Source organism: Herpailurus yagouaroundi, unplaced genomic scaffold, assembly GCF_014898765.1.
Source record: "Herpailurus yagouaroundi ecotype Mexico unplaced genomic scaffold, PumYag 213, whole genome shotgun sequence".
NCBI lineage: Eukaryota > Metazoa > Chordata > Mammalia > Carnivora > Felidae > Herpailurus > Herpailurus yagouaroundi.
Window position 1 is genome coordinate 11,213,665 of NW_024412444.1, and position 16,195 is coordinate 11,229,859.

A 16,195-nucleotide genomic window follows, 5' to 3' on the forward strand; every position below is an offset into this window, starting at 1 on the left:
GAGGAAAGGAGTGGTGTTTTACAATGAGTGCTCTGGGAAGACCTTCCTAATAAGTTGGCCTTTCTGCAGAGATGTGACGGAGAACCACATCAAAGGTCTAGGTGAGGAGGGTTCTAGTCAGAGGGAATAGCAAGACCCAAGGCCCAGACGCAGGAACACAGGTGGCATGTTCCAGGAAAAGCAGAGGAATCCTTTCACTGAGACTGGGAAGGCTGGAGAAGAAGCAAATTTGGGGGGAAGAAAATCAAAAGTTCAGCTCTGGATGTCATAACAGGAATTATGATGGACTGCTAATAACAGAAACCCAAGCTAAATGTATGAAGTTTTTCTCTCTCATAGAAGAAAATCTGAAGGTAAGAAGACTGGGCTTTTATGGCTTGACAAAGTCATCAGAATCTAAGGTTCTTTCTTCTTTACTATCCTTAACATGTGGTTTCTACCCTCAAATTCATCGTATGGTCTAAGGTGGCTGCTGGAGCTCCAACTTCCACATCTGTGTCCCAGGAAAGAAATAGGATAATAGAAGGTTAGGGCAAAACTGACACACTTTACACCTGTCAGAAAGGCTAAAATTAACAACACAGGAAACAACAGACGTTAGTGAGGATGGGGATAAAGGGGAACTCTCTTACACTGTTGGTGGGAATGCAAACAAGTGCAGCCACTCTGTAAAACAGTATGGAGGTTCCTCAAAAAGTTAGAAATAGAACTACCCTATAATCCAGTAATTATACTTACTAGGTATTTTCCCAAAAGATACAAAAATACTGATTTGAAGGGGTGCATGCACCCCAATGTTTATAGTGGCATTATCTACAATAGTCAAAGCATGGAAGCAGCCCAAGTGTCCATTGACTGATGATTGGATAAAGAAGCTGTGGTACATATATACAATGAAATATTACTCAGCCATCAAAAAGGATGACATCTGCCATTTGCAATGACACGGATGGAGCTGGAGAGTATTATGCTAAGTGAAATAAGACAGAGAAAAACAAATACCATAAAATTTCATTCATATGAAATTTAAGAAACAAATGAGCACAGGGGAAAAAAAAGAGACAAACCAAGAAACAGACTCTTAATTATAGGGAACAAACATGGTGATTAGAGGGGAGGTGGGGGGGGAATGGGTGAAATAGGCGATGGGGATTAAGGGGTGCACTTGTGATGAGCACTGGGTGTTGTATGGAAGTGTTAAATCACTACATTGTACGCCTGAAGCTAATGTTGCACTGTATATTAACTAATTGGAATTTAAATAAAAACCTTTTTAAAAAGGGATACATACCAGCTCTAACCCTTTAAAGAGCCTTTCCTGAGGTTCCCACCCAACAACTGCTTATATGCCTTAATCTGCTCTGAATTGCAGGGTAATCTAGGCAATGTGGTCTTTTAGCTGGGCCTATTGCCATCTAGAATAAAATTGGAGTCCTTAGGAAAAAGAGCTGATAGGTATTAGGTGGGCAACTAGCAGCCTCTGCCATTGTCATGCTAACTTTGGGATGTCTACTAGATGTCCAAATGGAAGAGATAGGAAAGCAGTGTAATGTATTCTTGTTATGTAAAATACCATTGATGCTTCCTTTATATTTGCTCTTTAATTATAAACTCTTTCATAGATTTAGTTGTGACCTCAGTCCACCTAATTCTATTTTTCCAATTAAGGTTTTAATTTGCTTAACCCCAAATTCTTTTCATCCAGGAAGACACTTACATAGTTGGAGTGGGACTACCCATCTTAAATGTCTTAAGTTTTTCTTTTTCTTATTTTTAGCCATGGCCTGAAGATGCCCTTGAACTTGTAGCTATGAAATTCTTAGAAACACTGGAGCTTACTGAGGTTGAAAGACGAGAGATAGTTCCAATCTGCAAACACTTTCACACTACCATTATGGATCTTTCAGAAAGGTTAATATTAATAAATTTTAAAATGACAATAATGCCTTATATTTTAACATGTCTCTCTCTGTGAAAAGCTCAAAATTTCAATAGGATTTCTATGTCTTCTAAACATTTCTGATCATTTAATTAAGATCTCAGCTTGCAATAGAATAGAAAACTACTTAATTTAGGTTTAAGGAAAAGGGGAGAATTTATTATAAAGATTCAAGGGTATCTCACAAAGCTTAAGAAAAAGAATACAGCTGGATCACAGATACACTGGAAACAAGAGTTAGAAAGTCATCCTAAACCCAGAAATATCTTTTCTCTGTTTCTCATCCTATTTTGCCTCCCTTTTCTGATTCTTTCTCTTTGTAGACTGTATTTTCCTTCTTTTTCTTTTTTTTTGCATTTATTTGACTTTTTTCCACTTTTATTGACATTATTGATATAACATTATATAAATTTAACAGGTACAGCCTAATGATTTGATATATGTATATAATGTGAAATTATTACTACAATAAGTTTAGTTAATATTCTTCTCAATTTTTTCTTGTGATGAGAACTTTTAAAATCTACTCTCTTAGCAAGTTTCAAACACATAATACAGTATTGTTAACCATAGTTACCATAGGGCACATTACATCCCCAGAACTTATTAACCTTGTAATTGGAAGTTTGTATCTTTTGACCACATTCATCCATTTCCCCCACCCCCTACCCTCTGCCTCTGGAACCACTAGTTTATTCTCCATGTCTATGAGTTCTAGTTCTCCTCCTCCTCCTCCTCCTCCTCCTCCTCCTCCTCCTCCTCCTCTTCTTCCTCCTCCTCCTTCTTCTTTAGGTTCCACATATAAATATATAAATGAGATCATATGTATTTGGCAGACTGAGTTTTCTACATCTCCTTGCATGTGGAGGAAATTGTCTGCCTCTTGATTCTCAAGTTTACTTCTTGCAATTCCACCAACAGGCAGGCAGATTGGCTGTTTCCAGCTCCCTGTTCTAAATTTATCCCAAAATGTGATAAACCTCATTTGTGTCCAGTGCCCAACCCTAGTCTAATCAGCTGTGGTTAAAGTGGCAGGTTTCAGAGAACAAACATTGCTGATGGAGCACTGGATGGAAGTTTTCAGAAAAGGGAAGAGGGGTGGTGGGCTGTGGATAACTCAGAAGTATCTATTTCATCTCTGTTCATCTCTGACACCCTCATTTCAAAAGTATGTAAAGCCAAGCGCTCATAGTATATTGCCTATCCAGAATCATACAGCCTTGTGGCATAGTTGGATTGGACGGGTGCACCAAGCAGTGGGCTCTACTCTGTGTACTTGCCATGAAACAATGTTGCTTCCATTGTTTCCATGTGTTATGTGTAGTAGTTTTACGCTTCTGGCCATACTCCACTCAGCCAAAGTGACAACACTTTGTGCCAGGAATGGGGACTCGTCCTTGCTATCCTATCTGCAACACCTCTCCCTACGACACTTCCCTACCTTACACAGTATCTTGAGTCCCTTACAGTGCTAGTTCCTCCTAGCTTATGACACATATAAAAAGGCCTGTATCTTTCTTGTTCTTGCTCACCTTTGATACCCATCTTTGGTGATTTGTGCTTTTTAAATACTTCATTGCTATTTGATATTTTGCAGATAAGAAATCAGGGCATGCTTATGTGGAGAATTCTTAGAATGTTATAAAGTTTAAGAACTCAGCAGCTTCTGAATGAAATTAACCTTTATTCTTATAGGTTTGTTGTTGATGCTTTGTTGAATGCACTTCTTACTCTGTGCAACTCATTACTTTGGAGTAAGATATGTTATCTGTCTCTCTTAGGTTCTTGCAGCAGTTAGGACGGCATAACTATGTTACTGCTACTTCTTACCTCGAACTTATTGCCTCATTTCGACAGCTTTTGACTAAGAGGCGACAAGCTGTCATGGAAGCAAAACAGAGATATGTGAATGGGCTTGACAAATTAGCTTTTGCCGAGTCTCAGGTAAATATGATGAGCTGCTCACAACGGTAATATATAATTATAATTTTTCATTGGGAAATATAAGAAATCATAAATAATGAAGAGTTACAATTTATCAAGAATACATTATATGCCAGGCATTGTGTTATGTGCCTCACACACATTCCTTCAGTTATTCCTCATAACCACTCAGTGAGGTAGACACTAATGATCCTCATTTTACAAACGAGTTAAAGTCAGTTTTAGAGAAATTCACTAAGTTTCCCAGACTCAAATACAGACTTAAATAGTCCTGTTTTATTCTTAATTTTTTGGCATTTGGAGAGAATACAGGAAGTCTGAGTTTCCTTTTTTTATTGTAATATAAGGTTTTATTAAATATACGATTTTTTTAAATAAGTCAAGTGCTAGTAATACTTACTAGCATTAGTTCACTGTAAGCAATACAGGCTTGGGTGATTCATATGCACTGTATACCATGCATCATATAATAGGGACACTCCACCCTGCCACCTTTTTTCTATCTGCATTTATTCCATGACAACTGCATCCTCTCACAGCTCTGTCATATACGTGAGGAAGATAAAGTCTCTTGTGAAGAAAACTGGCATGGCTTTGTTTATCATATAAATAAGTGAGGGAAAAAGTTAAGGTTCACTGGCCCTAATGCTGTATGATACGCTTTATGTTTCAATTTTTTGTGGTTAGCTTCCGTAGCTCTTGTAGCTATGAAAACTTAATGACAAATTGTCTGTTTAGGTTGGAGAAATGAAAATGGAGCTTGTTCAATTACAGCCCAAATTGGAAGAAGCTAAAATTGAAAATGCACATATGATGCAGGTAGAGTATTCTGAGTTTTTAATTTTTTATTTATTTTTAATGTTTATTTTTTTTTGAGAGAGAGAGAGAGACAGAGCACGAGCAGGGGAGGAGCAGAGAGGGAGGGAGACTCAGAATCTGAAGCAGGCTCCAGACTCTGAGCTGTCAGCACAGAGCCCAATGCAGGACTCGAACCCACGAACCGTGAGATCATGACCTGAGCTGAAGTCAGACACTTAACCGACGAAGCCACCCAGGTGTCCCTATCGTGAGTTTTTAAAAATTGATGTCAGACGACAATTGAAATGTGTAAAATTAGCCTTGAAAATATGCCTTAATTTTTTGCCACTACACCACTAGATCTTAGGGGCCTTACCCTTTTCTACTGCCTGGCTATCTTCCGGAGTCCCACATGAGTTCTGTTGATTTTGAAAGGAAGCGGGAAGCCCATTATTCCGTTAGGTCCCATGTATTCGCATTTCTCCTCATTCTATCCTGGGACCTCCTGCCCTTCAGCATGATATGTTGAATTCCCTAATCTCCAAACATTCTTTTGCCTTTAGGAAGGAGAAAGCAATAGGATGTTGGAGGAATTGTCTTTGTTTGTTTTTTTCTTTCTTTAGATTATCGAGATAGAGTCTGCACAAGTGGAAGCAAAAAGAAAGTTTGTGAAATTAGATGAAGAGATAGCCAGTGGCAAGGCTGAGGAAGCCCAAGCTCTGAAAAATGAGTGTGAGAGTGACCTGGCTGAGGCAATTCCAGCCTTGGAAGCAGCCCTGTCTGCCCTGGATACACTCAAGGCAAGTGTTTGAATTCACTACCTTGCGTTTCGACAAACTAGGTCACAGGTCCCTGTTTCATTAGGTGTGGCTCTGTTCCGCTGGGTGGCACTTCACTCTAGATGACCACGAGCATTAATTTAAGTAACTGTTTATCACTGTGTGCCAAGGACTCTTAGCACTCCATCCTCTGAAACTCAGAGGATTCATGATGCCTTCAAACCTCGCCGATTAATATCATTGATATTAGGTTCCCTTTTCACTGAGAGTCTGTGGCCTTGTACTGTTCCTGGTATCAGGCTATATGAGTTAGGCTGCAGTTGCAGGGTAGAGAACTGTCTCTATTTAATACAAGCAGACAGGGATTCCTTAAAGGATTCCTTAGAGAATTCTGTAAATGGATTACACAAGTGTTGGAAGAGCTGAAGAAAGAGATCCAAGGCTGAACTGCCAGGAATGACTCCCAAAGACAAACTGAAATGGCCTACCAGAGGAACGATCCCTCTGAGTCAGAAGCCTGCAGAGCCACCCTCCAGAGCCTCCACTGTAACCTCTATCAGCAAACGAGGTGCCTCACACCCTGCCCATCGCCCTGTTTATTTAGTCAGAACTCTGGTATCATTCAGGTGATCTATGGCGGAACCCAATGACCACCCACAGCTCCAGTTTATGAGGAACTAAGATATATATATATATAGTTGTTAGCTTTCCAGCAATTGCAAAGAATGTCAGAAGGATATTGGAATGGATGATATGTATATGGATCTATTGTGTCTGTCATAACAATATATGTCTTTTTAGAAAATAAGTTTAAATTAGGGTCTACCTCTACTTCAGTTTTTTGGTAAAACTAATATATAAGTAAATATAGAATTAAGTCTTTATCTAACTTAGTGTTCTTAACCTGGGCTCAGTGTATGGGCTTGTTATATGATTGTATGCAAATTTTTTGTATACATGCAAAAATATTTCTGGAGGCTTCATAGGTGTCAATATTCTCATGAGGATCTATGAACTCCCAAACATTTGAGAACCATTGGTCTTAATCTGTGCTGAATTTAAATTCTCTTTTATTAATTATTTTATAATTATGCAAAGCCAAAACCAGTTATAATTCCAAATGAAAATAAATGCTATGTTCTAACATAATTGTTGGAAATTACAGTAAATCAATTAATTTCCAACATAATTGATGTTATTCTCCAACATTATTTTTTTTTAATTCTCATTACATAAAAATAAAGTACTCTGAGGGTACTCTGTTCTCTTTCAATTTAGCCAGCTGACATTACAATTGTGAAATCAATGAAGAATCCTCCGTCTGGTGTTAAATTAGTTATGGCTGCTATCTGTGTCATGAAAGATATAAAACCAGAAAAAATTTCAGATCCTTCAGGAACTGGAGGCAAGGTAATAACTAGACACAAATCTAAATCATATTCATGATTATACATAACACCTTGCAGTAACTATTATCAAATTAAATGTCAACAGTATCCAGTTCAGGAAAGAAACCTCGTTTTCCAGATTGGACAGATTCAGAAGAAAGTATGGAAAACACTATCTGCATGTATTCCAGGGTAAAGTGAAGGCAGTACAGCCTCAGAAAAATGTGCTTCCAATTGCTTCTGTTTCTTTTTCTGCCTGTGCAGTGTTACCTGCTATCACAGGGTGGGATTAAATAAACACTGAGGTTTGTGAGATGTTTCCAGCTAAGATTCTCAGGAACTTTCTCTATAACCACATAGGTGTTATTTCAGAGCATTCAAAAAATTCTGCTGAGTTAAGCAATATAGTGAAGTTGTTCAAAGCATGTGTTATACAACCAGAATGTCTGTATTCAAAAATCCTGTCCTGCCAGCCATGTGACCTTGGGCAAGATACTCAATTAACCTTTGTGGAATTATTATAGTACATAATTATTATAGTACCTGCTGCACAAAGTTAATGTGAGAATTAGATTACACATATGGATAGATACATACAGATTATACATATAGGTAGATACATAAAGATTATACATACAGGTAGATACATATAGATTATACATACAGGTAGACACATATAGATTATACATATAGATAATACATATAAAGTTCTTATGTATAAAGCCTTATAAACAATAAGTTTGCAATAGATGTTAGCTGTTTTTTTTAATGTTTTTATTTTTGAGAGAGTATGAGTGGGGGAGGGGCGGAGAGAGAGGAAGACACAGAATCTGAAGCAGGCTCCAGGCTCTGAGCGGTCAGCACAGAGCCCGACATGGGGCTTGAACTCACGGACTGTGAGATCATGACCTGAGCCGAAGTCAGACACTTAACCAACTGAGCCACCCAGGCACCCCATATGTTAGCTGTTGTTATTATGATTATTAGTCAAGGTTATAGCCCTTAAAAAGGAAGGCATAACATCCATCCTAAACTAAATCTATGGACTTATTTTCTTTTCAGGCTTATTTATAGTACCTAGGTTTCAATTCCTGAATTGGGGAATTGGGATGTGTGTGTACATGCATAATAGAAAATAAATAGCTTCTTACTTTACCAAGTTATTCTCATTTATATACACACTTACAACCCTACCTATCAGGATTCTGGAATTAGGAAAAAGGATGGTGGTGAGCTACTTACTTAACATCTTTGCCAGCACAAGTACTATGTGCTTTATTCTAGAACTGGTGGAGTGATGTGTAATCTTTTTCTTCTTACTCTTCTTTATCTCACTTGGGGAGCCTAGGTGGGTGAGGCAGTCATCTATAAGAAAAATGTTTGCTACCTGTCTTAGTCCATTTGGGCTGCTATTACAAATTACCATACACTGGGGTGGCTTATATTTATATTTCTCATAGTTCTGGAGGCTGGGAATTCTGAGACCAAGGCTCCAGTAGATTCAGTGTCTGGTGGAAGGCCCACTTTCTGCTTTATAGATGGTTTGCTTTTCACATGGCAGAAGTAGGAGGGAGCTCTCTGAGGAATCTTTTACAAGGACACTAACCCCATTCGTGACCTAATCACCTCCTCACAATCCCACCTCCAAATACCATCACACTGGGGATTACGTTTCAACATACGAATTTTGATGGGGGAGGACACAATTGTCAGTCAATAGCACTACTTTTCTGGTTTGAAAGAATCAAGAGTAAAGGAAAACAAAACTGGAAATAATAAAAATACATTTTCTTATATGAAATTCTGATGGTGTTTATGCTAGTTGCTTTTCTTACATTTCCTAAAGAGAAATAATTGCATCATTTGCCCTTTCAATGTTTACTTTTTTATAATAAATTCAATGTATAAATACATGTTCATATTTTAAATGTTTGATATATTCAATATGTTCTTGGAGAGTGGAGTCTCTTTATTTCCAAAGAGATGTAAGTTGATATTTTGAAAGTGTATGGTTTCTCTGGATAATACAGCTTAAACTTCAAGAAGAAAAATTTATATTGAGCATCTTTAATCGTACATTTAATACGTTTCCATAAATTTTATTTATAGATATTAGATTACTGGGGACCTAGCAAAAAGCTTCTGGGAGATATGAATTTCTTAAGAGAGTTGAGAGAATATGACAAGGACAACATTCCAGTGAGTTTCATTGGTTTTTTTGTATAACTTTGCCAAGATGTATAAGATCTTTAACATTATGCAATGTTATATAAAACATAAGAGGATGGTCCATATTTAAGATTAAAAGAATGAATTATTGACTTTCTTATGAATTCTCATAATGAATAAAACTGCTGCTTAAGACCATTGAAAGTCATTTAATAAGTTACTATTTTAGTGTATTATTAACATGAAACAAGTCTCTGTCTTCTTAGAATAGTTTAATAAATCTGAAACACAAGTGTATGTGAGATAAAAAAGTATAGTGCACTTTTCCATCCAAACTTGTATTTATTTATGTCTAATTATTCTTTTCTCCTTTTTCCATATATCTTTCCAATCTCCAAAATTCTTAATTTTTTTTAGAGGAAACATCTTGCCTCGATGTCTATAATCTTGCTATTTTGCTCACAAATATGACTTGTGTTTCTGCTACAATACTTGACCTTGGTTTTTAAAGACAACATAACTTTCTTACACAACTTTTTGCTGTGCATGATTATTTTTTCATCTTATGATTGTATGATACATGTTGAAATTTTAAGATCTAAATGCTTGCTGTATAGGTGACTGTTATGCAGAAGATACGTGGCGAGTACCTAACAAACCCTGAATTTGACCCTTCTAAGATTGCGAAAGCTTCTTCTGCTGCTGAGGGTCTGTGTAAGTGGATCATGGCTATGGAAGTGTATGACAGAGTTGCAAAGGTATTTTGAGGATCAGTACATTCATTTTGTCTTGAAATATTCCCAGAAATTAAAATCTATGCCTATATTGACAAGTTAAGAAGTTTCTAGAAATGATACCAGCAAGAATTTGTCTTGCTACAGCACAAACCCAGATGTTAAGTACCTAGTAGATGAAGAGAATACTTGTGTGTGACATAACCTTGCCAGGGCTAGTGTGAGTGGTAGCACTGTGGGAACGGGTGAATTGGCCAGACTGACCTATAGCTATAGAGACTTAGGGTATAAAAGAATTAGAGTTTCAGGAGCAAAGAAAACAAAACATCAAGGGCAAAGTGGCAGATTAAAAAGCTGATTCAAGGGGTCAAAAGTAGGAAGGTCCAGTAAAGTTAAGAGGTAGAGCATGGAAAGTTGCCCTGAAGCAATGGCATGCATTGATAGGGAAACTTTTATGGAGAATGGTTAAAAGCACTGTGTAACTTTGGCTAGCAAAGGGCCAGGGAAACACTGGCCTTGCCCTCTGTAGCTGGCAGAATTCTACTGAGGGAAGCAGGAAATACAAATAAAATGTCAGAGAAAAATACATGGTAGCAACTGTTTAGAATAACCTCAGAGTATAGAATAAATGATCAGGCTGTCACAATTTGGAAATATACTCCTAATAAGATACATGTGCCTGTGGAGAGGTAGGGATTTTGATTGTTAGTTTCAGGGGGGTAGACTTGTCAAAGGAAAAGAAATTAGTTTTATCTGGGATATTCTTCATTGAGCATCGTGGGGAGAGGTCCCCATTGCAAATTTTGAGCTCTCAACCTAGCTCATCTCCACACATCTCCCAAGGCATGTGGAATAAGGCAGAGAAGCCAAGGCATTTACACTACACTGCCATTTCAGTTCTGATGCAGCTGTCCCATGTTGTTAGGGAAGGGTTGGAGGGAGATATTCAGGAAGGTCTCCTCTGAAGTCAAAAGTAGAAAGTGGAGCTGCCTGCTTTCTCTCTATTTATTTAACACATTCCAGGATTTCAGCCCAAAGGAGAGAAAACAGGACATTTGGTGTCTGATCCCTGCCTCCTCCCTCCCGCTTTGCCATCAGGTTTGTTCATGGCAATGAACCAGAAGATACAGAACTTCCTTCTTTCAAACTGGCATATAGTCTTTTTGGTCATCTTCTAAATTCTTTTTCCCCATGGTTTAAAATACACTCCAGAATCAAGTTGGCCAAACCCCATTCTTGATATACTAATGAGCATAATAGGATAAGAACTTTAGAAAATCCCCTTTCTCTCAATAAAGTGTGGCTTTTCAAGACTTGTTGAGGAAAAGTTTGTTTTGGTAGTGAAACTGAACATCAAGGCTTTCTTTCTCTTTGTACCTGTTATCATAGTCTTAATCCCTCCAAGGCAAATGTATGCCTCAGCCAACTGGGAAAAAGACTACAGACTTGAAAATGCCACACACACACACACACACACACACACACACACACACACAGGCATATTCATATATTTTAAATATTTATAATCTCCGTTACATGTGTTTTCCTGTGTTTTTGGCAACAGTTGAATGGCAACTTCTCATTCTTTTGAGACATTTTGCTACGTATTGTACTGGTTTCGCTACATATTCTAACATATTGTTGGTCCAGAATAATTCATCTATTTTATAGATGATCATTTGCTAGTCCAGAATGATTTATATGTTTTATATGACATATAAATATATTTTACTTTATTGGGGTAAAAAATACATAAGACTTAAGGCAAAATGTTTATTTTGCATAATTTATTATTATAAGTAACAAATGTATTTCTAATAATAATTAATCAACTTTTAACCCATAGTATCTGTAAAGGGTTATTTAGGTGTCTGTTTTACATAGCACACATCGTGGCTACATACATTGTTCCCAAACAGGTAGTAGCTCCTAAGAAAGCCCGCTTAGCAGAAGCTCAGAAGTCCCTAGCTGAGACCATGGAGCTTTTGAATCAGAAGAGAGCAGAACTGGCAGAAGTAGAACATCATGTGGAAAATTTACAAAGAACATTTATCGAGAAAACTGAGGAAAAGGCTCGTTTAGAAGATCAGGTGGAACTCTGCGCTAAGAAACTAGAAAGAGCCTCAAAACTAATTGGAGGACTGGGTGGAGAAAAATCAAGGTCAGATTTCTGCTCACTTGAACAGTATTTTAGAAAGTCAGGCATGTATATGTTACTTTCTTTGGGTATTTATTATGATTACTGATTTGTAAATGGCTGGTTTAGAATGTGGGGCATTCTACAAGGCACTTGGCCAGGCTTCTCCAAACAATATATTAATGTCAAGGATGGTGTTTGCAACTTCCTTCTAAATGCTTTTTTTCTTAATTAGCAAAATAAGGCAAATGATCACTTTTAATCTAAGTGGTGAGTATGTGGGTCATCATTATATAATTTTTTTCCGATCTTATGTGTGTTCAAACTTTATTATAATGTTTGTAGTAGACATATGGCTCACTTTCTTGAAATTTATTTCAAAGAAGATATAACTGGATTGATCTAACTAAACCAGTTAGCTTTATTCTAATCTATTTATTCGTACTGACCAGCCAACTATCTCACTTATTAATTCTATATGTTGAATGAATAGCATGATAAGGTAATAGGCCTTTGACAGTATTTTGTAGTGCAGATTAGGTGGTTTTGAAATGCATTTTTTTACTGTAAACCTTCATTAAATGGAAAAGAAAAACAACCTTAACAATAGTATGCCACTTAAACAATAGTATACCTAAACAATAATATACAACTTAAATGTATTTTTTGGTAATGAATTACAAATGTTTTTGTGTTTTACAGACTAACAATAAATACTGAAACAAATAACAGGGCTTCTAGACCAAATCATCCCGGAGAAAATTATTAGACAAAATGCTGGCCTGTTTTTATTTTTGTTCTTGTTTATTCTGAAGGGTCAAGTTCTGCAAGAAATGCCTAATCTAATAATGAAAGGTGGATTGTCATTCATATTGCATAGATATGGATTATAGCATTTCAGAACTAGAAGGGACCTAGCCTCCTCATTTTGTAGAGATAAGCAAAAGTCCAACATTTCATGACTTTTTGTTATAGAGTTTGGACTAGAAGCCCCTTACCCTTTCAAATGCTGTCTTCCATCATTCTCTATAGTGAGGCTGTTTTGCCTTTGGTTGATCTCACAGATGGTCTCAAGCTGCAGATGACCTTCAGGTGATATATGAAAATTTGACTGGTGACGTCTTAGTATCAGCAGGAGTAATAGCCTATCTTGGTGCTTTCACTTCTGGCTTTCGACAAACATGTACAGAAGATTGGAGTATGTTGTGCAAGGTAGTGCTTTCATATTTCATGAGTTTCTTTTTGAACATGCAAAGTATGTGTTGGGGTATCTTGGAGAAAAAGATGGTAATAAAAATGAAGAAGGGAAGAAATAGCTGGAAGTATGGGGTCTTGTTCTTTGCTTCTTGTTAGATCAGTAAAATGCTTTCATTGTCCAACTCGCAGCTTTTTCTATTTTTTAGAGTCATTAAATAATATCTAATGACAAATCAATAATTTTTTTTTTAAACTGAGTTGAATCCTCAGCAGCTTTTTTTTTTAAGTTTATTTATTTTTGAGACAGAGAGAGACAGAGCATGAACGGGGGAGGGGCAGAGAGAGAGAGGGAGACACAGAATCGGAAGCAGGCTCCAGGCTCTGAGCCATCAGCCCAGAGCTCGACGCGGGGCTCGAACTCACGGACCGCAAGATCGTGACCTGAGCTGAAGTCGGACGCTTAACCGACTGAGCCACCCAGGTGCCCCGACAAATCAATAATTTTAAAAATATTTCAACCAACAAGAATAAGGGAAACATTAGATATTTGTTTATTTCTTACAGAAGAAAAGAATTCCATGTTCAGAGGAGTTCTCATTGAGTAAGACTCTGGGTGATCCAGTAAAAATTAGAGCCTGGAACATAGCTGGACTGCCAACAGATACTTTCTCAATAGATAATGGAGTGATTGTTAATAACTCCAGGCGTTGGTAAGGAGCATAAAGTATTTTTCAATGATTTTATTTGAAAGTAATTAAACATGGAGAAAAGTTGACAGGATTTTAAAGTAAGTACCTACATAACTGCCACCTCCTAGATTCTACAATTGACAGTTTATTATTCTTGCTGCTTTATCACATGTTTATCCATCGCTCCATCCATCCTCCAACTCATCCTGTTTCTACCTTTCAACATAAGTTGCAGATACGGTTATACTCCCCCCCACCCCGAATGCTTCAGCATGCATATCATTAACTTAAGTTGTTTTTGTTTGTTTTTCTTTCTTTTTTTTTTTAATGTTTATTTATTTTGAGAAAGAGAGAAACAGAGAGAGTGGGGGAGGAACAGAGAGAGAGGGAGAGAGAGAAGTCCAAGCAGGCTCCATGTGGAGTTCAGTGCAGAACCCAATGCAGGGTTCGATCCCACAATTGTGAGACCATGACCTGAGCTGAAATCAAGAGTAAGACACTAAACCGACTGAGCCACCCAGGTCCCCCATTTTTTTTTGAGGTAAAATTTATGTACAATGGAATACACAAGACTTAAGTATACCATTCAATGAGTTCCAACAAAAATGTACACTTGGTACAGATACAGGACATGACTAACATCCAGGAAGTTCTCTTATGTCCCTTCCCAGTAAATCTCTACTCTCACCCCACAGTAGGAAATTATTCTGATTATCTTCCACCACAGGCTAGTTTTGCCTGTTCTAGAACTTCATATAAACAGAACATACTGTAGGTACTCTTGTGTAAGGCTTCTTCCACAAAGCATAACATTCCTATTTTTTTTTGTTGCTGAGTAATATTCCATCATATGACTATATCACCATGCATTCTCCTGTTGATGGACACCTCGGCTCTTTGGAGTTTGGGCTATTAAATGTATTTATTTTTACTGGGTATTTCTACCTGTTTTTAAGATACTATAACTTGATAATTTGTGCCCCTTCATGGATATCTTTTTTCAATTGCTATCATTGATAGTGTAATAACTATATCAACTTTTCAAATGGTTTTATTATCCTTTTATTTATCTCACTTTGAAAAACTTGAACAAGGGGCGCCTGGGTGGCGCAGTCGGTTAAGCGTCCGACTTCAGCCAGGTCACGATCTCATGGTCCGTGAGTTCGAGCCCCGCGTCAGGCTCTGGGCTGATGGCTCGGAGCCTGGAGCCTGTTTCCGATTCTGTGTCTCCCTCTCTCTCTGCCCCTCCCCCGTTCATGCTCTGTCTCTGTCTGTCCCATAAATAAATAAAAACGTTGGAAAAAAATTAAAAAAAAAAAGAAAAACTTGAACAAGAATTCATATCTGAGAATTCATTTCCTATAAATGATTATTTATTCATGTTATCATCTCATTTTTAGTCTTTTCATGGGACTATATCTCAAACATACTGTGATAAATACTGTTGAGCTCTTATATTCATGAGGTTCTGCTGTAAGTGTCCTGTATTCTCACAAATTCCTATGAATTGACATTATTATTATTCCATCTTACAGATGAGAAATTGAGGCCCAGAGTGATTTAATATTTTGAAATTTAGTAAGATAACTGTATTAATAAATGGTGGAGCCAGAATTTTAACCCAGACAATTTAACTTTCAAATCCTTGTTCTTGCTTACTATGTTAAGTGAAATGTGGGACAGGATATCACATTTACTACCTTTAAAACTGTAAGGGAAATTTCAGTCATCTTGTGGAATATGAGGTATATATATAAGGAAATCTTACATTGTGAAAGTCTGAGTTACTGTTTGTTATATTCTTTGGAAACCCTACTAGATACTTCAAGACATCTAAGTCTCCTTTACGTTGACAGTATCATTTTAACAAAATAAGGATGTGAGTGATCATTTTTTTGGTGTTTATCCACTCAGAGTTTACTTGAGCATGAACATCCTTAGGTTGAAACTTCTAGACATATTAGTAAATGTATTATAATCTGAGAAAGTATAGTTGTTAAAAACATGTGTTCTCTGGCAGAGCAGGGAAAATTCTACTTAACAGAATATTAGACCCCAAGTCTTTATAGTTCGGTTTTAGAACTGTTTTCAATGCATGGGTGGTTATTCAGATTTTTTAAATTGTAATTCAGAAAATGCTGTTGGTATATCTATGTCTTAATTGAAATTCAAGGAAACTAGAGATTTCAGGGTTGTATGTAAATTGAGGAAAACAATCTGTCATTTTCTGGCAGAAAGTTGACTTTTCTAATAAAGTAATTTTCTTTTTTTTTTTAAAGTATTCTTTTTTTTTTATTTATATATGAAATTTATTGTCAAATTGGTTTCCATACAACACCCAGTGCTCATCCCAAAAGGTGCCCTCCTCAATACCCATCACCCATCCTCTCCTCCCTCCCACCCCCCATCAACCCTTAGTTT

At 37.1% G+C, this 16,195-nt stretch overlaps 1 protein-coding gene across 4 annotated transcripts in view; it reads left to right on the forward strand.

Annotated features, from left to right (window-relative positions):
• The window catches only part of DNAH12 (dynein axonemal heavy chain 12), a 218,839-nt gene that overhangs the window by 140,418 nt on the left and 62,226 nt on the right, over positions 1 to 16,195 (forward strand). For all 4 annotated transcript variants that reach the window (XM_040454701.1, XM_040454703.1, XM_040454702.1 and 1 more), the window contains 10 exons: positions 1,778 to 1,911; positions 3,721 to 3,883; positions 4,622 to 4,702; positions 5,305 to 5,481; positions 6,739 to 6,870; positions 8,958 to 9,047; positions 9,635 to 9,775; positions 11,671 to 11,912; positions 12,953 to 13,100; positions 13,650 to 13,795. In XM_040454701.1, coding sequence (XP_040310635.1) covers positions 1,778 to 1,911; positions 3,721 to 3,883; positions 4,622 to 4,702; positions 5,305 to 5,481; positions 6,739 to 6,870; positions 8,958 to 9,047; positions 9,635 to 9,775; positions 11,671 to 11,912; positions 12,953 to 13,100; positions 13,650 to 13,795 — 1,454 coding nt within the window. The remainder of the gene's footprint in view (positions 1 to 1,777; positions 1,912 to 3,720; positions 3,884 to 4,621; positions 4,703 to 5,304; positions 5,482 to 6,738; positions 6,871 to 8,957; positions 9,048 to 9,634; positions 9,776 to 11,670; positions 11,913 to 12,952; positions 13,101 to 13,649; positions 13,796 to 16,195) is intronic.